Below are 25827 nucleotides of genomic sequence, written 5' to 3' on the forward strand. Positions count from 1 at the left end.
CACGCAGCCTTAGAACCTACCCTCACCACCGCTACGGAGATCTTTCAAATTCGTGCACATCTAAATGCCCAGAACACACATTTTCTTGCAACTTATTTTTTTAGAATGACATTAAAAAAACATAAAATCGGCTCTCACCTCGAGACGCGTTCACTCAGCCACAAGACAGAACAGGGAAAGATGGCGCCCGGAAAACCTCGTCGGCTGGTCGTGTCGCGAGCGCCATCCATTGGATAAGTTTGGCACAATTCGCCCTGATACAACTTGGACATGATACAACTCTCCCCGCTCTCCCCTATAAAAAGGAAAATCGCGACCTGCTAGAACTTCTCAAAGAAAGACGAGAGATTGTGTTTTTCGGGTTACTGCTTTTGAATTTGGTATTTATAGGAAAGAGAGACAGAGACGGAGACAGAGTTAGAAGGGATGACATTCGTATGTGTTTTCATTCACCTGTCCGTGCTTCTATCCTCAGGAAACTGACATCCTTCTCCTCCACGCCACAACCCCCCTCCGGGCTGGACAGGCAACTTTATCTCATGCGGGCTGCTTCCTTGGAGCGGCACCGCTGCTCCCGAGGGAGCGCACCCCGTAGCCGGGTGCAGTGAGTGCCTTGGGGCTGGGTGGCCTGTCTTCGGACGGGCTCAGCCCCGGCGACTCACTAGGGTGCCTGCCCAGACCAATGTCTCCCCCTATATCCTATCATCCTCCCGGCTCTGAAATGGTCTTACTGGACCGAAAGGGCCTAACCCAACAAAACAAAAACAAACAATGTTTTCATTCAACCGTCTTATAGATTTTCTTTGCTTTCCAGTTCAACATGGCACCTGCTGTCAGCAAGAGCAAGAGGAAGAGGATCCAGGCAAGGCGGAGGGCAGTGGGGAGAGTGGTGACGGTTAAAGTTTTGATGGTTGGGGATGAAAAGTTTAGTGATTCTAGGGTTGGGCCTCACCTCGATGTCATCAACAGAAAAATTCGTCGTACATCCCTTAAGACCGAGTTCATCAACTTCGAGCACACACCTCCCGTTCTGTCCTATTATGGAGAATCCTGCACGAACGCACTTGTAACTGCAGATATCCTGGGGAGGGTGGGGTTGCTGTGTGGCAAGGATAGGACTCAACTCTTTTTGCTCTTCTTTTCGATGGGCGGGAACGGAGTGTTCAGTCGAACAGGGCGTAAGTCCGACGAAGAGACACAGGCGGAGCTGGATGCCCACGAAAATCTTTTGCGGGAGCTCCTTGCCCAAAATTCCAATCTGTGTGCGCTTGTGTTTGGTGTTTTTCCTCGTCCGGCTCTCCGCGAGCATTTCAGCTTCCTGAGAAGGGTTAATTACTGCATGCGGAGAAGGGTGGAGGCGGTTGCAAAAGCGTCCGGGGGAAGGGTGACCTTTGAGGAAGTTGGGCGAACCCTGCGGTCAAACCCCGACCTTTTCTCTTCAGATGGGGTCCATTTGACGTCGCCGGGAACACGGACCATCCTGGCCCGCATGGCGCAATACTTCGTTTCTATCGCGTCCCTTAGGTTCGCCCCGCGAAGTGTGCACTGCGTGACACAGGGCGAGAATGAGGAGAGTCAGTGAGTGCGAGAGCTCGAGTGGGTGTAGGAAGGCAAAAAAGCCACTGAGCAGGTGATACCTACCGACTCGGTCCGCTGAGCCGGCGGGGCTCCTATCTAAGTAAGCTCCTATTGTGTGAGCAGCACGGTGACCTGGCCAGTGTAAAGTTTAGCGGTGCGGTGGCGCGAATGTAATGTGTGCAGATGTGACGTATGTTATGTTTGTATGTTGTGCTTGTGTGTTATGTTTTGCCCGCCTTACTCGTTTCACCTGACTCGGCAGCCAATAATAGCCATTTTCGGATGGATCGGCTTGCAACGAGTAGTACAAATCAATACACTGCAATATATTGCAACCAATGTAACTTTTAAGGGGGAAAGGGGAGGTTTCCCCCATCAAAAATTTCTTCGGATGCTGAATCGGAGGAAGGCGAAAAACCCACAGCATTGAGCAGCTGGTGACCCCTGCCAACGCGAGTCGGTCCGCTGAGTTGGCGGAGTGAAGCCTTGGCTTTCTGTCGTGGGAAAACCAACAGCACTCATCAGGTGATCCCTGCCGACGCGAGTCGGTCCGCTGAGTTGGCGGGGTGAAGCCTTGGCTTTCTGTCGCGGACTAAACTAAACTGATGTAAAACCGACCATGCCACATGAGTCCTGACTCTGACCATAAGGCCATGTGGTATAATATATTACTCTTCACGCATCACCTTATCTTGTTTGTGGTGAGACGCCAGACAGTCGGTGATCGTCTGTATTGGACACCAGCCAAACGCACGCGAGCGCGACCTCTGTCCGGCTCCGACTGACGCGCCTCGCCAGTTTGTTTTTTGTTTTTGGGTTAGGCCCTTTCGGTCTGACGAGACCATTTCAGGGCCGGAAGGATGATAGGAATTGGGGGGGGGGAGACATTGGTCTGGGCAGACACCCTGTAGAGAGTCGCCGGGGCTGAGTCCGTCCGAAAGGACAGGCCGACCGGCGACCAGCCCCCCAAGCACTCTTTGCACCCGGCTACGGGGTGCGCTCCCTCGGGAGCAGCGGTGCCGGTGCCGCTCCAAGGGAGCAGCCCGCATGAGATAAAGTTGCCTGTCCAGCCCGGAGGAGAAGGAATTCTGTGTGTTGCTGAGGATAGAAGCACGGAACGGTGTCCTCGCCAGCGGCTGACCGGCGCTATATACCCTGGACCGGCGGCGGCGGGCGCCGGGCGCACACTAGCCCGGGGCATATTGTGGGCCGCCATAGGGGTGCAAACTCACGGCTCCATCACACCACCACATCTCCCCCCTTACGTCCCAACTGGCCCACAACAGCAATGACAAACGATAACACACGACTGGACAAACGCCATTCACATTTCCTCAATCAGCCAACGGACCGGCCTCCGAGCGACGGCGACATTCTTCAAGGCCCACACAACAGCGGTGGCTTCCAACTTGATTGCACCGTACAATGCAGTATGTATGCACCAAGATTCTTGCAGATATGCAGACCATGCACGATAACAGCATACAAATCAAGATACAAATTGATACGGACTGACTGCAGGACGCATACATTTTAATTTAGCAGCCAATGTTTACTTTGCGCATGCGCGTTCTCATCTACTCTGACGCCGTCCGCCATTTGCCGCCGCTAGAAGTTTCCGTGGATCGTCGATTTGAGCGATTGGCTGTCATTGAATGTGCTGTTAATCGTGATAACTATATCTAGCTTTGCTCTTGAGCACTGGACGCATTGCGGTTTTTAGCTTTCTACTTTCTGGACTACAATTCTGCATAGTGCACACTGCACCATGGCCGACATAGAACAGGGTGATGGAGATCATGATCACTCGGCTGATCCTGGAAACCATGAATCGACCGGCAAAGGCGATATTCATGAAGATCATTCAGAATCAGAAATGCACAATGGTGGACCAGGACATCACATGGATCAAATGGAAGATATGCATGGTGGTGGCCCTGACTTCGGAGGGCCAGACTTTGGCGGCCCCATGAGAGGGGGATTTTGGAGAGGACCGTGAGTTGAAATTGAAAATCCTTGAGCTTTGATGCTAGCAAGAAAATACACTGTCAATTTAGTAAATGTTCTGAAAAAGCCTGATTCAGTTTTAACGCATTGTGATTTATTTTTAATATTTTTGCATTATTTGATGCCCTGAATCCAAAAATAATACATGCCTCATAAATACAAGAAGAAAACAATTAAACCTGACCTAACCCTACCTACTTACCTACCAACCTACAACCTCTACAACCTCTACAACCTAACCTAGCCTACAACCTAAAATTTCTGATGTTTTTATTTGTATCAATAGCGTCACAATTGTAGATCAGACCTTATTTTGACAAATACCTACCTGACCTAACCTAACACATTCTATTACCTACAATTTCTGTTTTTTTTTCAACAGCATCATAGTTGTAGATCAGACCTTTTTTGAACAAATACTGTCAATTTTACTGAAGTGATATACGTAACAATTTTAAACCATGATGAGGAAAATGAATTTGAATTTGTCAGTAAGATTAGCTCACCCTCTACATGCCTCAAGTATTATGCTTAAAATATCATTGATTACATACAGCAATTATTTATTTCCATTGGGTGTGCACTTGCACTGGCTCATTTAAGGATAAATGTGTAGATAAAGTCTGATCTGATTAAAAAAAAACAATTTAACCTTACCTTACCTTACCTACTAACCTTCAACCTACACAACTACAACTACCTACCAACCTTCAACATACCAACTTACAACCTACAAACCTACTTCGCATAACTACTTTGGAATTTATCTTCGCACAATTGCTGATTTAAGAAGGGTGAGGGAGGGGGTTTGGGATTAAGGTACACCTTTCACATTGTTACAAATTGATGGCCCTGCATTTTAATGCCAATGTTCTGTTTATAATTTATAAAATAGGTAGGTGATTGTGTGGGTATCCCTTTATATCACAAGCATCACAGTTGCAATGTTATTATTTACTTGAAATTTGTCTGAATTATATGCTTTTGTATAGGTATTACATCCATTTTGATTATTTCCTACTGTTTATGCTAGAGCTAGTTACTAGATAATTACACATTTTGTTAGCATAGCATCAAAAATGTTACCAGCTAACAGTATGTATGATGTCAATTAAATAGATAAACCTACAACATTTCTGAATGTATTGTTCTTTTGTTGTAAAGTTGAATTCAACCAAGGCAATGAGCTGGGCTGCATGCAGCCTGCATCCCTCAATGGCAACCATACGTAGGGTGTACAAACTGCATGCACAAGTGCCAACCTATTAGTCATTCACAATCCTTCACATTGGTCATTGCTACAATTGATAAAGGTGTTTATTGTGCAGTGTGTGCTCTTCTTCTTGACAGATTTTTCGTGCCCTTGGTTTTAGATATCAGACCTCAATAATGATCCTCTTCATGAAGAATTTGTTGTCACCAGTCCTGTACTCTCTTCCCTCTACCATTTTTTTTTTTTTTTTTACTCTTAATAATTCATATGTTAGTAATCAGCTCATTTCAGCCGATTTTGTCATCTCTTGCAAAATTAATTGTTTAATATGTTTGTGACAAGTTTGAAGATAACCTCGCGCCCATACATAAAAGGAGCAAAAAATCCAAAACGTCATTAAGCTCAGTTATCTGACAGTCCCTCTCCCCCACAGGCGGCCTGGTGGCCCGCCTGGACCCCCATGGCGCGGGCCGCCGCCGCCCCGATTCCGTGGCCGCGGTGGTCCGCCCGGCCCGCCATGGAACGGTCCGCCGGGCCCGCGCGGTCCGTGGCGGGGCCCGCCTCCGCCACCGTTCTTCCGCGGTCCGCGGCCGCCGTTCCGGGGTCCGCCGCCGTTCGACCCTAACTGGGGCCCGCACCCGGGCATGATGGGTCCCGGTGGGCCGATGGTGAGTGGCGACGCCGGCCATGGTACTGCTCTGGTCCCCGGCACGCTAATTAAAAGTCTGTTTTTATTAAAAGTCTGCTTAATTAATTAAAGGTCTGTTCTTATTTCGTCCATTTATTCTCGGCTGCCGAGAGCTTATGCATATTGTTCAAAACAGCGCAGTGATAATTTTCGTAAATTAGTTGTTAATGAATGACTTACACGCTGGTTTTCTATACCTGTTGATATGTGGGCCGATTGTTGCAGCATCAGATGCCAGCTCGCAGTTTTCTTGAGCTGTTTGATGGCCGGCTTCCATGTGTTTGCTGCTGTTTTGCACGCACGTTACCCCTTGAGGCTCCGCCAACTGACCCTGCCCCGTGTGCCGCCGCCGCAGGGGCCATACCCGCCGGGCCCGCCGGGTATGGGCGGCCCGGGCATGGGCCCGCCGCCGGGGCACTGGGGCGGCCCGATGGGCCCTCCGTCCGGGCCGCCGCCGTTCTCGGGCCCGCCGCCGGGCCACCACTCTGCTCCGCCGCCACAGTTCGCCGGCGGAATGAACCTCGCCAACGTCTGGGTGGAGACCAAAAACGACGAGGGGAAGCTGTACTACTACAACGCCCAGTCGCGGGAGACCACGTGGACGCAGCCGGAGGGCGACGGTGTCCGCATCCTCACCCAGCAGGAGGTGGGTACCGCGGTGTGCGTCTGCCGCGGTGTCGACTGGTCCGCTATAATTTGTTCAGGGCATACTTTTATCATGGTTTCGGTTGTGACAACGACCTTGGGTTGGTAATGCCTTTTCATATACCTACCATCTTGCTATAGAGAGAGAGAGAGAGAGAGAGAGAGAGAGAGAGAGAGAGAGAGAGAGAGAGAGAGAGAGAGAGAGAGAGAGAGAGAGAGAGAGAGAGAGAGAGAGAGAGAGAGAGAGAGAGAGAGAGAGAGAGAGAGAGAGAGAGAGAGAGAGAGAGAGAGAGAGAGAGAGAGAGAGAGAGAGAGAGAGAGAGAGAGAGAGAGAGAGAGAGAGAGAGAGAGAGAGAGAGAGAGAGAGAGAGAGAGAGAGAGAGAGAGAGAGAGAGAGAGAGAGAGAGAGAGAGAGAGAGAGAGAGAGAGAGAGAGAGAGAGAGAGAGAGAGAGAGAGAGAGAGAGAGAGAGAGAGAGAGAGAGAGAGAGAGAGAGAGAGAGAGAGAGAGAGAGAGAGAGAGAGGAGAGAGAGAGAGAGAGAGAGAGAGAGAGAGAGAGAGAGAGAGAGAGAGAGAGAGAGAGAGAGAGAGAGAGAGAGAGAGAGAGAGAGAGAGAGAGAGAGAGGAGAGAGAGAGAGGAGAGAGAGAGAGAGAGAGAGAGAGAGAGAGAGAGAGAGAGAGAGAGAGAGAGAGAGAGAGAGAGAGAGAGAGAGAGAGAGAGAGAGAGAGAGAGAGAGAGAGAGGAGAGAGAGAGAGAGAGAGAGAGAGAGAGAGAGAGAGAGAGAGAGAGAGAGAGAGAGAGAGAGAGAGAGAGAGAGAGAGAGAGAGAGAGAGAGAGAGAGAGAGGAGAGAGAGAGAGAGAGAGAGAGAGAGAGAGAGAGAGAGAGAGAGAGAGAGAGAGAGAGAGAGAGAGAGAGAGAGAGAGAGAGAGAGAGAGAGAGAGAGAGAGAGAGAGAGAGAGAGAGAGAGAGAGAGAGAGAGAGAGAGAGAGAGAGAGAGAGAGAGAGAGAGAGAGAGAGAGAGAGAGAGAGAGAGAGAGAGAGAGAGAGAGAGAGAGAGAGAGAGAGAGAGAGAGAGAGAGAGAGAGAGAGGAGAGAGAGAGAGAGAGAGAGAGAGGAGAGAGAGAGAGAGAGAGAGAGAGAGAGAGAGAGAGAGAGAGAGAGAGAGAGAGAGAGAGAGAGAGAGAGAGAGAGAGAGAGAGAGAGAGAACTGTATTTGACAGACTCGAGGTCCAGTACCAGTCACATCACATCAAAATTGTACCACTGTACAGGGCAGAGCACCACGCTCTCCGAATCGATGAATAACATGCCAGATCACTTTCATATAGGGAGGATACGATTCGGTTGTCCGTCTGGCTCAGGCGAGTCATGAATCCATAGACGGCCTTTCGATACATCGCCATAAAGTTATCGATTCTTTCATTCACAAACATGTCGGACGCACTACAGAAACGATGATAACCAAAGAACATTCTAGCTGCATTGTTGAAACAAACAGTAAATTTCCTTGACACAGAAGAGCGATAAGAATGCCACAGATGCACACCATGTACATTAGAACAATACGTAGAGTATAAGTACCGTTTCACATTATATGAGCACATTGCAAATTTCCTGATCAGGGAGTTTGCCCGACAACAAAGAAGACGATACTGATATTGGATTTCCAGATCATCAGTTTTCTTGGGGCTGCTGGTGATATGGAAGCCAAGATATTTGTACTGATCAACATAAGCTAGAACATTTCCACAGAGCACAATATCAGGCAGGATCATATTTCGAAACAGTGGAGGCAGAATCGACATACACACTGATTTCTTGGTATTGAACACAATATCATGATTCCCTGCATAGTCAGCACAAATGTCAACCATTTTTTGCAGACCCTGTGGCGTAGGGGATAGGAGCACCATGTCATCCGCATAATATAGGTGGTTTATACTCCCCAGATAATGACATCCTACACCACTCAAGTCCAATTTTTCTGACAGCTGGTCGGTATAAGCATTAAACAGGTACGGAGAGAGTATCCCGCCTTGCCTTACGCCATTCGTCACAGAGAACTCCTCAGAGAGGGTTTTACCCCAAAGCACATGATACCTCTGTGAGTCTCGCCACCGAACGAGGAGCCTTACAACGCTATTATCCATTCCCCTACTCAACAGCTTATCAAATAGAGTCCAATGGTTCACGCGATCAAACGCCTTTCTAGCGTCCAGAAAACAGACAAAGACTGCACTCCTATTGCGCAAATAGTGGTCCACAATTTCTTTTAACGCATACACAGCCATATCGGTGGAGTGGCCCTCCTTAAATCCAAACTGATGATCGCTAGTGAGAAGACTTGCTTTACATCGAGTGAGTATGACCCGCTCCAGTATTTTAGAGCTCACCGTGGCCAAAGCTATTGGCCTATAGTTATCCTTATCAGTCAATTTGCCTGTCCGATCTTTCACAATAGGGCGAAGTATCACCTTCGACAAAGAAGGAGGCAAGACGCCATGTCTCACCATCATCGAGAAACATAACGATAGATGCGTAGCACATGGAACACCCGCAAACTTAAAATGTTCAGCAGATAGACTGTCACAACCTGGAGAGCGACCTGACGACAGCTCATGGATCGATTCTAAAACCTTAGGAACCGAGAACATATCAGCACCTTCACCATCATTACGAAGCTGATTCAGAACACCTTCTTTACAGTCATCGCCATCAACACTATTCAGAATATCAGCAAAGTGATCCTTCCACATGTTCGCTATATTTTTCTCTCCACTGACGCTTCCAATAGACTGGGCCAGTGGCGGATCAGCGTTAAGCTTACGAACTTCTTTCCAAAAAGTTGCTAAGTCGCGCGGGTTTTTAGCAAATTTATCAGCTAGTGATTTTGCTCGCAGCTCTTTCTCATTCTTAAGACAAAAACGAAGCGCATACTTGAATTGTGACCTAGCCATTCGCAACTGGCTGTAGATGTAGCCCTGACGGGGCTTTCCAACCAGGGACCAAAGGGAGTAAACATCACCGAACAAGGTGTGTTTCTCCTCCACAAACTCGGTCCAACCTGGGATTGTTCGCTTACAGCTACCATGCGCTCGTTTGGCCACAGTAGTAAGAGTAGCACTCTTAATAGCATCAATTATCGCTTCATAATAACTATTGATAGCCTCTCTCTGGGCTACACTACAGTCAGTGGCAGCACAGAATATAGCCTCAAACGGTACGTCAATATTAGACAATTGCTCCCTCGCAGCCATAGCAAAGTTGTTCAGACCAAGTTCGTCAACAGAAGACCAATCAACTACCCACCTAGGATCAGATTCAGCAGCCTCGTGTGAATCCGGGATAGGATCGGTGGTCATGATTTCCAGATCACAACACACTGGGAAGTGGTCAGAACTCATAATCGACACATCAACCCTAACAGCACGAACGAGAGAGTAAAGACTCTTTGTACAGACTATGTGGTCAATCCAAGATTCTGTGCAACTGCCATCATTAGTATGAGTGATTGAACTCTGGGGCAATAACAACACATCAGCAATGCGTAAGTCTGCCTCATGACAGAATGATTCAAGTTCAATTCCAAAGTCAGATTGCTTGATGATGTCAGCATTAAAGTCGCCTACAATGCAGACATTGGGTGAGTCAAAATCATCAATGATTCCTTTGAGCTTAGCTAGATAGTACACGTATTGATCAAAGTTTTGTCTCGAGTCATACGGAAGATAAACCCCAACGAGAAGCAGTTTGTGGCCACCTAAATTACATTCTAATCCAATAATTCTGTCGTCATCAAAGGAGATAGGTCTTACCCGCGGAGCCAGCTTACCCCTCCACAGGACGGCAACACCTCCATACGGCCTACCCAGAATTACACGGTCACACGGGTCAATGGATGAAGTGGCAAAAGACATGAAATCATTGTGAACATTATTCAAAAGGGTAAGTTCTTGAGGAAATAACCAGTGTTCCTGCAGGAATACAACATCCGAGATATCACACAACTTCTTGATTCCAACTGCATTACTATAGTTTCTATGCCCATTTAGTTTCCACTCATAGACGGAAGCCCGCAGTTTGTGTCTGCTGTGTCTATTGGCTAGGCTCTAGACCAGTCGGCGCGTTCGATGCCCGTGTCTCACGTCCGCCCGGCGCTGTGTCCCCAGGTGGAGCAGATGACTCAGTCCGTGGGCGGCCAGGCCGGCGCCCAGGCGGCCGCACGCGCCAAGACAGAGGGAGAGGCGGACGGCGCGGACGGAGAGAACAGCGAGGACTCGGCCAACAAGGGTACGGGGCCTTTGTCGGCTGTTTATTGGTCACAGTTCTTCCTTGTATTTGTGAAGTTGCTTCAAACTTAAAGTGATTTTACAGTCACAGATTCGCTTGAAATGGGTTGTGAAGTGACGTTTTAAAATGTAGATTCAGTGCCTAGATACAGCGGCGCTTGGTCACCAGGCTGTCCCAATCAGCCGATGTTTCTGCGTTGGTATGTCTGTACGTTCTGACGTTGTTTTCTGACGGTGTCTGCCCGTCTGTCCGCACAGACTCGGCCGGCGGTGGGGAGGCCGTTGCCGCGCCCGGCACCGGTGCTCCGGCCGGTCCGGGCGGCGCCGCTGGTGGCCAGGGGGTGGCGTCTGGGCCGCCGCCGTTCGCGGGCGGCCCGCCGGGCGCCGGAGGTGGCGGCGGCGGCGGTCCGTTCAACATGCCGCCGCCGTCCTGGGTGGGCGGCCCGTGGGGCGGCAGCCCGGCCGGCTGGGGAGGCCCCGGCGCCGGCGGGCCGCCCGCCGCCGCCCAAATGGCGCCGCCCTCCCAGCAGGTGATTCAGGGAGCGCCGTCTGTCGACAACAAGGAGGTGAGGCACGGGGAGACTACTCTGGTGCCAGTCAGAGCGGAGATGGACAGCTGCCGCTTATGAGTGCCAGAAACTGTCATGGGTAATGAGCTAGAATCTACTAGATCCTGTTGCAGGCTCGTTATCATCTCAGTTCACCCTTTCGTGTACTTAAGCGTAAAGCACCATTTTTAGAGGCGTTGAGCCGTCTAGTTCCTGGAATTAATCCGCTGGGGCTCTGGCACATCTTTGTGCTGGGCTTTTCCCCTCCGGGCCCCGTACCCGCTGCCACCCTGAAACCCCTCATTGACGTGTGACGGGTCCGATCGTCCGCAGCTGGACCCGGAGCTGGTGGCCAAGGCGGCCGAGTGGACCGAGCACACGGCGCCCGACGGACGCAAGTACTACTACAATGCCAAGCTGCAGCAGTCCGTCTGGGTGAAGCCGCAGGCCATCGCCGACCTGGAAGGTGAGTCTGCCGCAGCTGCCGCGTGCATAGCTGCGTATGGATGCGTATGTTATTTGGTAGTGAACTTTCAGGGGGGGGGGGGTCGTTTAGATATTATTTTGGTAGACTCTAACGAACTAGTTTGTTACATTCTGAGGCAATTCCAGTGAGACCACCTTAATCGTACTCGCGTGAATAATGTGTCAGGGGACTTGGCTTCAATGCAGGTCCTTATTTTCAAGATGGGGTTATTACTGCTCAGAGGCCCTTGTGACCCGTGTCGTGTCTGACCAATTACTGCCGCGCTGTGCCTTCCAGCCGCCCGGCTGGCCGCTCAGCAGCAGGTGGCCGCCGCCGCCGCCGCCGCCGTGGCTGCCGGCGAGATCAAAACCACTGAGCCGCTCGAGGTGAAGCCCGCCCCGGCCGCTGCCGCCCCCGCGGCGGCGGCAGCAGCAGAGGACGACCACGAGTCGGCCGATGACGGGATGGACGTGGATGACGACGAGTCGTCACAGTCGGCGCCGGAAACCAAGGAGGAGCCAGCGCCGGCCAAGCAGGAGGACAAGAGCCGTCCGGTCAGCTCCACGCCCGTGCCCGGCTCGCCCTGGTGAGTGCACCGCCCGCAGAGTACGCTGGATGGAGCGTGCGGGCTTAGCAGCGGGTTAAGGGAACTTAAAAGATATGATAGATGTCTTCAGTCCTACGGCATATTGCTTACCGTTCACACCATCCATTCAATCATCTAGGTATCCCGGTTTCGTGTTAGCTGTGCCTGGATTTTAGTCATTTTAGTCGTATAACAGCTCACCACGTCTTTTGTATCGTGTAGGTGCGTGGTGTGGACCGGGGACGGCCGGGTGTTCTTCTACAACCCGTCGACGCGCACATCCGTCTGGGAGCGTCCCGAGGAACTGAACGGCCGCACTGACGTCGACAAGATGCTGCAGCCGCCCAAACAGGAACCCGCGGAGAGCAAGGACGACGAGCCGCCCGCCAAAAAGGCCAAGGTCGAAGAGACCAAAAAAGGTAGGTCTCGAGAAGCGGACTCAACGAAGGGGCTAGTTCTGCTGAAATTACAGGGTGTCCCATAATTACCCGGACATTGTTAATTAGCGTATAAAATAAGGCAAACATGATTGCGCTTTTTTCTTTTTACCGTCCTATATAGTCAACTAGGGTGGCTGTGAAATAGCACATGCAATAGATACGCTTGTTACAAGATCAGCCGATAATGATGGAAAATGCCAGCCATTGCTGGTCTCAGTTGTTTTACGGGTATCCCGAAACTGGGTGTAGGTGTAGGCCTGTTTTCTTTGACCTCTTGCCGGAGGATAATACGATCATATAAGATAAACTTGACATCAAAGTGTTCCCAGGCCATAAGGTATTATCCCCCAAAACAAAAATTTCTGCCTACGCCACTTTTGCTGCGTTTTTTACATCTGGAGTGGAGAAGCTCCATGTCTGAACATTGTGCAACCTTTGGCTTCCAACAGATTTGGTTTCCAAAACAAACCCGTTCATGGCCAATTGCTTCACGGCATCCAATTTTCGCACTGGTAGAATATTACCGCAGACCGCAGTAGTACTCTGTGCTAACGGTTGTCTTTGGGCCATCATATCAAGCCCAATGAGTGCACGGTGGCTCAAAATGTCTCACAATTTGATTTTTGACGGGTGCCTGGCCGTCTCTGCTGTTGGGGCGTTGTAGCCATCGGACGTTCACAGTTCACACACGCCTTTTTCGGGCTGTTCAAATGACATAATACCTTCGTTAGACCACAAAGTGTGCTTCAATATACTGTTTTGTTGTATATGTTATGTTTTTGGGATGAATTGTAGTGATTTGCGCTGCTTTTCCCATAGTTTTCGAATATTTTTCTGGCGAAAGACCCCAAATTCCAAAATTTTGTCGAAGATAGTGGTGCAAAGTAGACTAATGTTTTGTAGATAATCCTGATCTATTGTTTAGCTAGTTTTTAGCTAGATCGGTGACGTTTGTTGTCTATGACAAGCAACCACTTGTTTGACAACTGGTGCTTGGCCCTTTTTGGCCGAGCCCAAGCTTGTCAATCAGGTTTATCTCTTGCTCTCTCTCGCTTCGTTAGCTGATATAATTGCGCTTTGCTCAATCCTAACTGCTTGCAGATGAGCTGCTGAAGCTCTCCAGCAAAAACCATGCCGAAAGTCCGTTTGCAAAGTTGAGAACGGGAGTTGATTCACCACCATCCCTCCTATGCCTCTTGGATCTTAGCAAATGTTTTGACGCCATTCCGCACACTCGGCTCCTTAACAAACTCCAGCAATATAACATTGATACATCCTGGTTTTCTTCGTACCTCCATGGTCACACCCAGTCAGTCTCTATCTCCTCTCCTTCCGGCACCAGAGTGGTCTCGAATCCCCTTCCTATCACCACGGGAGTGTTCCAGGGATCCGTCCTTGGTCCTCTCCTATTCACCATCTTCTCCAACGACCTCAGCCTACACGCGCCGGACGCCCATGTGACCCAGTACGCTGACGACACCCAAATCCTGATGTCCGATGTCAAAGCCAATCTTCCTGACCTCATCCAACGCATGGAATCTACCCTTTCCGCTTTGTCTGCTTGGTTCCATGCCCATGGTTTAAAATTCAACGCATCCAAAACTGAAATCCTCCTCCTCGGCACCCGTCAGAACACCCGTAACCTCCCCCCTGTCAGCGTACGGGTCGGTGGCGGGACCGTCCAGGAGAGCCGGACAGTTAAAAACCTAGGCGTGCTATTTGACCGTCACTTGAATTGGGACGCACACGTCAGTGACGTGGTTCGCCACTGTACCGGCCTCCTGATCGGTCTCCGCCACTTGAGGCATTTCCTCCCGCAGCACGCACTGAAAACTATTGTTGAGGGGTTGGTCATCTCGCGCGTGAGATACTGCATATCCGTTTACGGAAACTGTTCTGCCGACAACTGTACCAGACTTCTCAAAATTATTAACTTCGCTACAAGAGTTATTACCGGCCTCAAAAAGTACGACCACGTGTCTCGCGCGCGGGATGACCAGCACCTCACATCGGCCTCTGACATGTACCGGGTCGCGGCGGTGACCGTCGCGCGCGGTGCCACTGCGCGCGGTGAGCCGACCGTCCTCGCCTCGCTGTTCACCACGAACGCGGGGTCGCGGGCCAGTGGTGACCGCACCACCCGGAACGACCGCCGCCTACGGCCACCGGTTACACGCACTGCGGCTGGGCAGCGTGCCTTTTCATACCAAGCGACCGCGCTTTTAAACCAGCTGCCAGCTGCCCTTTTAGACCTCGATCCCGGCAGTTTCAAGAGAGCAGTGAAGGCGTTCTTCTGATGGACTGACGAGTGGCTGTGATTGACGGAAGTGTGGTTGCATATGGAGTGTGTGTGTCTGTGTGCGTGGCGAGTGTCTGGTATATGTATAGGTGTGTGATTTGACTTTTTATTGTCTTTTACCCTGACGTATGTTTTTTTTTTACTCGCCATGACTTTAGACACGGAATAGCCACAGTGTATGTGGAGTGTCTGCCTACGTCAATACATGGTTGCCTATTAGTGGCTTAAGCTGAAAACGGAAAAGGACTACTCTTAGTTACTTGACTCTGGATAATAATAGATTCGAGTCGTTACCGGCCGCCAAAAGCACACAGTCCCCAATCTCGATAGCTAAGGGATATCTTATAAAAGTATGATGCTTGAATATCATTAGAAGCGAGCGCAGTCGTACTTTTAGCCAGAAAATAAATGTCCGGGGAATTCTGGGACACCCTGTAGATGTGGTTGGACGTGACGTAACTCGTGTAAATGTTTTTTTATTATAATTGGGGTTTATTTCTTGATTGTTATCTTGAAAGAAGGTTAAGACTTGACTGCTGAAGTGACCTATTTGAATGGCTCATGCCATTCAAACGTTGTGTGATGTGTTGACTTACTTGACTTTGAGCTAAAGTCACCCTGGTATTTTTCTGGCAACATTTTTTTATGAAACGAAGACATCACCGGATATGTTGTACCATGTAGACCAGATATTGTGCTGAACGGCGCCCCACCGTCCCCTAAGTGACCGTTCCTCCTACCGTGCGTGCCCGGCAGAAGTGAAGGAGGAGGCGCCCAAGAAGATCGACGTCGGGAAGGAAGCGGCTATCGAGGCGGAGGTGCGGGCCGCCCGTGAGCGGGCCATCGTGCCGCTCGAGATCCGCATGAAGCAGTTCAGGGACATGCTCGCCGAGAAGGAGGTAGGTGTCGATGGCAGGGCGGCTCGAAACGCCGCCAATGCTGGGCCCTAATGACAAAACGGCTCAGCGGTGGAGTTTTCTATGATTGAATTGATGTGATCATCCTAACTCAGTTCCATTTGCGATCAGGCGCTCTCAACTGAATCTCAGTGTCAACTTAGTCATGCGTGCTTCGCTAACTGCTATGTCCCTCGTATGTCGCCTGCGTGCTGCGAGTCAAGACTTTTGGCTCCAACCGACCGCTCCTCGTCCCTTCTGCAGGTGTCAGCGTTCAGCACGTGGGAGAAGGAGCTGCACAAGATCGTGTTCGACCCGCGCTACCTGCTGCTCACCTCCCGCGAGCGGAAGCAGGTGTTCGACAAGTACGTCAAGGAGCGCGCAGAGGAGGAGCGACGCGAGAAGAGGAACAAGATGCGCGAGACAAAGGAGGAGTTCCGCCGACTGCTGGCGGACGCCGACCTCAACGGAAAGTGAGTCGGGCAGGCGCGGCGCGAATCCAACCTGGCGTCACTTTACTGAAGCTGTGTGGGATAGCGTGTCACCCAGTGTAGTGTGGATACTGCTAGCTAAGATGAGTTCTTGATAACAAAAGCAGGCTCTGTAATTATTTTATAGCGATAATGTTTGAGCTTCAAAACGTGGAGTTTGCTAGTTTAAAGGTAGTGTGCCAGCTTTCTTGGACCGTATGGAGTTAATGGCCCAGATAAGGAGAACCGGATTTTTAGAACTTATCCATACCTTCAAAACTCATGGAAACGTCTTAAATTCTTCAAATTTTGAGTACCCCAGTGCGAAATTCGCCCCGACGGGTTGTCGGTCGTACCCCAACCACATTTCACACCACTATGAACAATAAATGCACACACTGAAATCGCTATTACCGATATGCTCATCCAATCAAGTTTCGATAAACCCGTTCATCATCAGCTCCTGCGGTTTCGAACACGCCTGTTAGGTGGTGCGGTAGACCACGCCCAAAGCCAGGGCCCCGGTAACGTGAGGTAGCCGAGTCAGGGCAGCGTGCGCTGACCCAAGCCGGAGCCGCGCGTCCTCCCGGTGTCATGTGATAGCCCGGGGCTGCCCGCGGGGATGCGGTAGACCGCGCCCAAAGCTGCGGCCCCGTCTTGGGTCAGCGCACGCTGCCCCGACACGGCTACCTCACGTTACCGGGGCCCTGGCTTTGGGCGCGGCTTCTGCTCATACTTTGTGGTGCGGTGGTGGTGCGTCGGGCTGCGCGCTCTGACTTCGGCCAAGAAAAATGCGTCAGCTGATCATTGTCATTTCTGCCACTTGCGTGTAGTGAAATGGGGTCATAACTTATAAGACGGCTTTTTCATATCAATTATTTTACATAAAATCATATTTCAAACCATAAATAATGTTCGACAGCCAAATAAAAGAAACAATACCAATACAGGCTTACAGTTTAAGACTCGACATTGTGTTGTCTACGATTAGACAGCTGATAACTCATTCCCGTACGTCGTATGGTCGTAACACTACAATGACCTTTGCTTATTGTCACAAGTGCGCCGCATTCGCGATTGTTGCCCGACGCCTGTTTGCAGGTGAGCGGCCCACTACAGTTGTTATACATATCTAAAAACCGATAAACTTTTAGGCGAAAAAGGCACTATTCCAGGCCCATTTTTGATTTTTTTGCGATATTAGGTAAAAACAGAAGCTTCTTATCCTAGGAAAAATAAAATGGGAAATCTTTCAAAGGTGGCATACTACCACAGGGGAGCAATGCCGCTTCAACCCTATTGGCCGTAGTGTCTAACGGTGGCGGCCATATTGCGCAGACCAGAAACCGGCTGCCGCCTGTGTTGAGGAATAGGGAATTCGGGACCTCGATTTACGTTTGCGGCCGCCGTATCCGTTACGTTCAAGTTACGTAGATACGGAACCCGGCATCTTACGCAGAATTGAGTGGGGAACACGATCGTATCTTCAGAATTCCTCAAATTCACTCGCCTGACCTACATTTGCCCCGGCCGAGGGGGTTGCTTGAACCCACCTCGCTAATGCACCGCTAATTAAACTTGAATTAAGCGGTAAAGTGGTCGTATGCGGCAAAGTATAATGCAGAGTGACTGGTAGGAACCCGCTGTAAGGGTCTCAGGTCAACCGGTGACCTCTGAGGTCAGGTCAAGTGATCTAAGGCACGGGTTCGGTTTTTGGTAAATAACTTCGCCAAAAATGGCCGTAGAGCCGCGATTTTGGCATCATCGTGTTCATCTGGCTCAGGCGCATCGAGTGATATACTTTTTGTTCGGGTCAGGTCAACTTAGGGTGTTGACCTCAGGTCAAGGTCAGGTCAGCACCGCCAGGTCACGAAGTTGGTCGAAAGAGGTCATGTCGCATATCATTCGATTCGGCAGGTCTTCCTGAGTCCATTGGTGGCTTTCTCGACTCGCTAGCTCAATTTGATCGGGAGTTATTGAAGAAAAATGGTGACCCTTGTGACGTCACGAATGACGTCACGCAAGGGCAACAATGCAAATATGAAGCATAGAACCTTGCAAAGAGTTCATGAAATCATGATTTTATATGCTTGAGATAGTTTCAGATCATTCTCGGCGCAAAAATAACAATTTTCATATTTCCCCATTGACTTATAAGGGTTTAACGTATTAGTTCCTTATAGCTGATGATTTTTTAGGATTTCATCTTGTTCTCCACTCAATTCTGCGTAAGATGCCGGGTTCCGTGTCCACATAGCTTGAGCGTAACGGATGCAGCGACCGCAAACGTAAATCGAGGTCCCGAATTCCCTATTCCCCAGCACAGGCGGCGGCCGCGTTCTGGTCTGCGCAACATGGCGGCACCGTTGGACACCATTTGGCGGCCGATGCGCATTCCACAATACAGAGTTCAGTGCACACTACCTTTAAAAATTGTATCACAGTTGTATGCGTCACATCGATTTTGATTGCATCAAAAAGTCTGCAGTGTTTCCCACATTCCTAAATGTTTCAGCCTCATTTTTTAATCCCCTACCGTTCGCTCGTTCTCGCCAGGTCTTCGTTCAGCGAGTTCGCTCAAAAGTACGGTAAGGACGAGCGGTTCCGCGGCGTGGAGAAGATGCGGGAGCGCGAGAGTCTCTTCAACGAGCACCTGCTGGACATCCGGCGGAAGGAGAAGGAGGAGCGGGCCGCCCGACGCGAACAGGTACGGACCGCGACGCCGGCCGGCGGCGGGACCAGTAACGTAACGTAACGGGACGGCCTCGGCGCCACATCGGGCTTGAACAGCATTCTGTGGGACTGGGAATGGCGGTAACGTAATTTGTAATTCGTGGTCGAGTAACTAGCTGTGATTCTGATTAGTGAGAGCCATTAAGGGAGGGTGTTGAAAATGTACGTTTTGATGCTGTGCGTTTTATTAGTTTTGTCGTTCTTTTTTATAACCCAATGACCACTGATTATCACAGGGCAGATGCATTTTATTTATTTGTAATGTAATATAGCTGTAAAAGCAAGTTGCAAAGGCTGCTATATTCTGATAGGCAGTTTTCTTATAGCGAGATGCATGATATTCCTTTTTTCTTTTGTTGATAAACATCCATGTGTAATCGTTCTTAATTTGCAAATGGATTTTTTCGAACTATATACTTAAACATTTAATTCCTTAGATATAAATATCGGTATATTCTTAGTCGTTTTACAGGATTTGATTTAAAAACATTCATACGTCCCGCTATTATCGTGGAACTACAATAGATGGAACGACAGAATTATGCTTGCACTGTTTCTTTTCAGCTTCGTGGTGGTTCGCATGTTTTTATTGTTCTCAAAGTTAGACAGATACTTTGTGATGTGATTATATAGCATTATTAATGACACAATAACATAACTATCATTACCTAATACAAAATCAATTCTCCTTGATCCATAGCGAAGCTTTCCTTGTATTTCGCCCGATTAAAAGATGTAGGCTTACGTTCTTGTATTCGAGGTCATCTTCGTATTTGTGTTTGTTTGTTGACGTCTTTTTCAGGTCATTGTTTACAGCGTGCATTGTGTGCCCACAGCGAAATGCTCGTTCTATTGTATGCTATCAACGCTTCCTTGGGTCATACCCTGTTTTCACTTAACCGCGTTGTGGTCGTTCTAAGTTAAACAGCGCTAGGAATATGACTGGTATTCCTAGTTCTGCGTATTTCATTTGACCCTACCATGTCCGTGCCCTGCTCGGGCTTGCCTCGCTGATCGGTACAGACTAGTGTGAGGGCAGTTGCACTCTGCCTTGAGCGGTCGGCCGCCGTCAGCTCAGTGCCGCGTGGCCAGCACCTCTGACCGCCTCCTTTCAGCGCGCCAGACCCGGCGTGACTCGACGCCTGCCCGCCGGCTGACTGAAAAGAAAACCCAGGCAGAACTGACCCAAGCATCAAGCGAGCTAACGTAACGTAACGCTGCGCCGGCCCATAGGTGATTGTCTATCTATATTTCTCCTTTTTAAGTGTGATACAGGCCGGCTCCCTTGAGATTAAGGTAGGACAGAGGCATGATTAATATTGTGCGCTCAGCTGCAACTGGGAGTGGTTAGGTGGGGAGCCGGCCGCTTTCCCTTTGCGAGTCAATAATTTCAGTGCAGCTTTATTTGAACCGTCACTTACGTGCTACCTGACACCTCACAGTAATGTCTACGATGTATCGAGGAATCGTGCAATTTTTACAGGCTATTTGTTTGATCAAACTCATCACTTTCCTCTCACTGAAGCATGCCGTATTTCAGTTGTCATCATTTTCTGCAACATCAGACAATTTTAACTTAACAGTATAGTGACAATCAGTACATTCGTAGACTTATATTCAATTTAACTCAAAACTGACATTCAGTAACGCTCTAAACATCAATTTCTAAAGGTAACGTAAGAAGCCATTCAGTTAAATGATTGATGTTGTAATCCGTGGACTGCGTTTTGACAGAGCTGAGTTGGCGCGGCGCACTGGCGCGCCGCTAGCGTCGCACTGGACTGCTGCGCGCTCGCTGTTTGTTGCCATTTCCTGTGAGCTTCGCTAGAGGAGTCGGCTCGCGCCAAGGTGACCGTGTCTCCCAGGGCGGCGGCGGTGACGGCGGCCAGCGGCCAGCGAAGGAACGGTGGCCGGCCGCCCGGCGGGGACGGGGTCAGGCCGATAGCTCGAGCGGTGGCCGCGGAAGAACTTTGTCCGGAGTGGTGTCAGGAGTCTATTTATTAGAAATTAATTACTGTCTTTAGTCGAAAAACTTTGACAGTTTCAATTTCTAAAAAATCATAACCTTGCCGCGTGAATCCTCAACTTGTTTCAATCTGTTCAATGTTTCGGCAGTTTGGTAACGTTCAGCCGTTTCGTGGATTAGTTGTGGGGTGTTGCCGCCCACCCAGCCGCCGTCGACCTGAATCTGAACCCTGCCGGGCGGGCCGCCCGCCATAGCTGCCGAGTGTCGGGCCGTGTGTGAGGCCAGGTACCGGCTCCCAGGTCCCACTTACCGCCAGGCAGCCTTTCGTTCGACTCACACCTTCAGCTTCTGGGTCAAATATAGGGGCTGCTTTCACGACTTGATGAGGACGTGTGATCGCCCTCTAAATTAAACTTGTAACTTCTTTATGTTTCACTTTCACGTCAGCCAGTTAAATTCAGATAAAAGCAGGATCTTCAGGAAGAAGTTGTAAATATTGATGCTTTACCGTTTTTCAAACGTTTATGTACGTTAAATGTTGTTTGTATTTCATGCTAGTCAGGCTGAGGACTGAGGAGTTAATGCGCTTAGCTGTTGGTACTTTCAAGCTAATTGGTTCATAAGGAATGAAGGCTGCTTGGTGGTGAGGGGCCATTTTGGGACCAGTGGTACCTGGTCTCAATGTCTCAGCTGGTTCGCTAAATGACCCCAAGTTGCTACTACAGTGAGTTGCTGCAGCATAACAATCAACATTCTTCACTAGATGGTATTACATTGTAGGTTTCCATTGATCTGAAGTTGGCATTAGATGTTCTAACTAACATAAATGACTATAGAGCCGTTATATTACCTGTTTCCTGTTCGAGTGAGTCAGGTAGCCTGTGGGGGAGGTAGCCTGTGATGCATTTGTCAATAAAGTTTGTAGTCAGTCGAACCGCTCGACGTATTTCGCGTTTGTGTGTCCATGCAAAGAAAAACAATAACGCCGCGTTTGGAATGATACATGTACTTAAATCGATCGATATTTACTCATTAACGTTTAAATAAACGCGCCTTTTTATCGAATAACAATGTCCTGCGTTTTGACACGCGCTGAACCATTCCGTTTGTCCTCTGACTGGTAGGCACTGTGACGTTTTCCCTCCCACTGACACCCAACAGCAGCACCTGACTAGTCGGCTGTCCGGCGCAGAGTCTGAGCTGCCGGGCGCCCCAGTCTCTCTGACGTGCCTCTCACCCCCCAGGGCAGCAGCCGAGGACGTCCCCCTCCCCTCCCCAGCCCACGCGTCCCTCCGCCGACCGCGCCTGACCGGTCACTCCGCCGCCAGGTCAAAAAAGACTTCTTCGCGATGTTGCGCGAGGACAAAACGATCGACCACCACGCGCACTGGTCGGACGTTAAGAAGCGGCTGGACACGGACTCTCGGTACCGCGCCGTGGAGTCTTCTAGTCAACGTGAGGACTGGTTCCGTGACCACATACACGACCTCAAAGAGGAGCGTCGCCGCGAGAAACGCAAGGAGAAGGAGAAGAAAAAGAAGCGCAGCCGCAGTCGCAGCAAGGAGCGACGCAGCAAGAGCCGCGAGGCGAAGAAGGAGAACGGAGACTCGCGCGAGAGCGAGGAGAGGAAGTCCGACGCCGAGAGCAAGACCCGCGAGGACGGCGAGAAAACGGACGAGGTGAGACTGACTGGACGGACGACGGGTGGGGCCGCCGCGGAATGGATACATTGGTTAGTCTCTTGAGTGAGCAACAATGTGAAAGTACCTGTAAATAAGCTAAGTAGGAAGAATGATACCGAAAAATAAGGCTTTAGGAGTCGGAGATGCGTACATTTCCTTAGCTATACAATCCAGTCGCATGACATTTTGAGCCAAAATCGTCTTTTTCTTTTGGTATATAGTAGTTTGCAGACTGGATGGTCTATATCGCTCCTGTTCAAGATATCGTCACAATTGTCTTTCCTGACGTGTTGAGTCCCTGCTGTGACGCTGTCTCTCCCATGACCGGCGTGCCTTCCCCTGCAGGACTCTGAGGAGGAGGAGGAGCGCCGGAAGAAGGAGACCGAGGAGCGCGAGAAGCAGGAGCGCGTGCAGGCCTCGCTGCGCGAGCGAGAGCGAGAGGTGCAGCGCACGCTGGCAGAGCACCTCCGCGATCGGGACAAGGTTAGTTCTGTGGGAGTGACGACGGGAGTAGGCCTGAGTGGCGGCAAATAGTGGTCATCGGAGAGTCCCCTTTATGGCAGATAACGGCGGCATAAGAGGCCGGGGTTCTTTGGTACGGTATAGGGTTAGAGAAACATGCATTATCCCCACGACTAAGCAGCTAGATGATGCGATAATGTGTTGGACATCTGGCTGTGCGTCCACTCTTCGCGATTCCTGGCGTACGAACACTAGTATAGCCACTGACTTGGCGCTTATTCTTTCCACCTTGTCAACTCACGCCTGCCATGACGCAATCCTTACCGTTTCATCCCACCTGTCGCTGAGGCTGATCCGTGCCGCCTGGACCCCTCCGCTGACCCGCACCGTCTCCGCCCGTCCTGCCCGCAGGAGCGTGAGCAGCACAAGCACGCCGAGTCCGTGCAGCACATGCTGGCCGTGCTGGCCGACCTGGTGCGAACCACCGACATCACCTGGCGAGAGGCCAAGAAGGTTCTCAAGAAGGACCACCGCTGGCAGCTGCTCGACGGCCTCGACAAAGAGCAGAAGGAGAAACTGTTCGAACAGCATGTGGAACAGCTGTCCAAGAAGAAAAAGGAAAAGTTCAGGTGAGTGTGGTGTATGCGTGAGGGCTTTGCTGAATAGTAAAAGGGACGCTATGAACTTGTATGCTTTTCCTTGCGTGACATAATTATGCTCTGTCGTTCATCGCCACAGTATTTCAGTGGATTCAGGCGTCGGCGGCGGAAGATCTGTTGCCATATATGACAGAATATGGTAATGTTTTCACAGGGAGTTGCTGGACGAGATGAACGTGGATCTCACCTCGTCATGGAAGGAAGTTAAGAAGATGATCAAGGACGACGTGCGGTATTCCAAGTTCTCGTCCAGCGATAGGGTACGGATTTCGCATAATCATCCCAGTTTTGTGTCAGGTTCATAATGAGATTGGCACACAATGTGTATTTGCCGGCTGCCAATTTTTCTTACTGAGTATTACATTTCAGATAACTTCTTTCGATATGCTCATTGCTCGCAAGTAATCTTCACTATCATTTACGCTTTTAAGGCGGCCGCACACTAGGCCATTCGGCGGGCGACATTCCGCAAAAACGCAATTCCGTGGCGACATTACGCTTTCGTGGACGCCGAATCAGCTGCCGAAACGACAAAATTATCAGCCGACCGCTGCCAGCTAGCTGTCCGCGGGTAGAGTGCGCATGCGCGCGAACAGCCGCGGAGTTGCGGAAAAAAGCTGGACCGGTTTAGCTTTTTCCGCGGCGACGCCGCGGACACCCGAAATTGTGGAACTTGAAACTCACCAACTATTGATGGAGCAGCCGAGAAATAGACTTCACTTGATAAAAAATCGTAGCGGCACTTCTTTCCCCATATTAAATGGTTTTTATACACTTCATTGGTTATTCCAATAATGGGTTACTATGTGCCTCTCCACAATTGTCTTTAGGTTTCTTGCATTTGTCGACAAACACGGTTGTTAACATTAATCACGAGCTTTATTTTTTTGCAACTTCCTCCAGAAATTATGTCAAATTAATAGATACTCAAAACTTTATTGTACAGAAATATAGCATAATCGCATTAAATAAGCAAATATTGTATTTGCTTAAATGTATTTAGTTTGCATTCGTTTATATTTATCATAAAATGTTTCACATAAAGTTCCTGAAAATACTAAGTAGAAAATCGCACCGCCGAATGGTCCTGTAAACTGCTGAAAACAAGCGGAAAGCCGCTGTAGGAATGTCGCCCGCGACATTCCGCTTTTGCGGAATCTCGCCCGCCGAATGGCCCAGTGTGCGGCCGCCTTTAGTCGCCTTCCTCGTCTGCTTTTTCATGTATATTTTGTCCGCGTATTCGTTGTATTGTCCGTATTCTCTCTATGTTGACCGAAAGCTGACTCTATCTCTGTTTCCGGCAGAAATGTGAGCGCGAGTACCGCGAGTTCATCAAAGACAAACTGGTCGTGGCCAAGAGCGAGTTCCGTGAGCTGCTCAAGGAGACCAAAATCATCACACACGAGTCGCTCAAGAAGATCACCGACAACGACCAGCACATGAAGGACATCCTGGAGGTGCTGCGCAAGGACAAGCGGTACCTCCAGCTGGACGATATTGCCGAGGAGCGCGAGCAGATCATAGTTGCCCACCTGGAGGAGCTGGACAAGCGCGGTCCGCCGCCGCCACCCACCGCCAGTGAGCCTTCACGCCGGCTCGTCAAGTAGCCTCTGCGCGGGTGGTGTGAATATGCTACGACTATCCGGCAGGGAGGGCCTGGTGCGCCCGGCGCCGAGTGCTGAGTGAATTCGGTGGGACGCGGCCGTGGCGCGCGGCAATGATAGTGCTCGGCGGTGTGCCACGGTGGCAGGCGGTAACCGACCCTGCCTGTCGGCGGGCACGGGCCCGGCGCCCGGCCGTGTCCAGTGGTCTAGTGACGGGTCATGAGTTGGGCCCGCTTTTATCCTGCGTTATTGACTAACCGTGATTGGATTTGTTTGCTGACGATTGGCTATCCCCCGTCATTGGGGCTCACTTGCAAACAAGTCACGGTATTATTCGAACGATCACTTGTCCCGACATCCCCACGCCTGAAAATCTGCAATTGCCATCGGGGAAGTGTGCTGCACGTGAACGAATACACTGTCTATGAGTGAATCTGTGTCTGGCTCTCGATTTCCTGACTAAGATATGGGCTACTATGTTTATATTTGGAGTCTGACGGAATGGCGGCGGCGACTGGGAATCTGGGGCCTGGCGCCCGGCCAGACGTTCCTACGTCGGAGGCTGGGGTGCCGACTGGGGAGGGGAAGGGTCAGG

At 50.2% G+C, this 25827-nt stretch overlaps 2 protein-coding genes across 4 annotated transcripts in view; both read left to right on the forward strand.

Annotated features, from left to right (window-relative positions):
• LOC122369043 (pollen-specific leucine-rich repeat extensin-like protein 1) overlaps nt 1-2260 on the forward strand; it is a 48814-nt gene extending 46554 nt beyond the window's left edge. Inside the window, exons 7-8 of one of the 2 annotated variants that reach the window (XM_043343429.1) lie at nt 815-862; nt 1443-1553. In XM_043343429.1, the coding sequence (XP_043199364.1) occupies nt 815-862; nt 1443-1457 (63 nt within the window). In that variant the 3' untranslated portion in view covers nt 1458-1553. Of the gene's footprint in view, nt 1-814 lie in introns of both variants that reach the window. The other variant, XM_043343410.1, reaches the window with a different exon arrangement.
• Nucleotides 2261-3183: 923 nt separating this feature from the next.
• On the forward strand, nt 3184-25665 carry LOC122369059 (transcription elongation regulator 1-like). 2 transcript variants are annotated; one of them, XM_043343448.1, is made up of 17 exons: nt 3185-3573; nt 5232-5466; nt 5842-6132; nt 10302-10422; nt 10680-10771; nt 10910-10987; nt 11303-11435; nt 11733-12021; nt 12244-12440; nt 15517-15659; nt 15921-16129; nt 18683-18833; nt 22154-22504; nt 22853-22990; nt 23381-23598; nt 23783-23888; nt 24933-25665. In XM_043343448.1, exons 1-17 carry the CDS (start codon nt 3347-3349, stop codon nt 25233-25235), a joined length of 3282 nt encoding a protein of 1093 aa, XP_043199383.1. In that variant the 5' UTR covers nt 3185-3346; the 3' UTR covers nt 25236-25665. The 2 variants fall into 2 exon arrangements, with proteins under 2 accessions (XP_043199375.1, XP_043199383.1); XM_043343440.1 differs by having other exon boundaries at nt 3184-3573; nt 10680-10987.
• Nucleotides 25666-25827: the final 162 nt, after the last annotated feature.

The sequence above is a fragment of the Amphibalanus amphitrite genome, unplaced genomic scaffold (genome assembly GCF_019059575.1).
Source record: "Amphibalanus amphitrite isolate SeventyFive unplaced genomic scaffold, NRLGWU_Aamphi_draft 000033F_arrow, whole genome shotgun sequence".
Taxonomy (NCBI): Eukaryota; Metazoa; Arthropoda; class Thecostraca; order Balanomorpha; family Balanidae; genus Amphibalanus; species Amphibalanus amphitrite.

Coding starts and splice junctions, on each gene's coding strand:
- LOC122369059 (XM_043343440.1), top strand. CDS start 3,347: ATGGCCGACATAGAACAGGGTGATGGAGATCATGATCACTCGGCTGAT. Junction 12,022..12,243: donor CCCGTGCCCGGCTCGCCCTG/GTGAGTGCACCG, acceptor TGTATCGTGTAG/GTGCGTGGTGTGGACCGGGG. Junction 12,441..15,516: donor GGTCGAAGAGACCAAAAAAG/GTAGGTCTCGAG, acceptor CGTGCCCGGCAG/AAGTGAAGGAGGAGGCGCCC.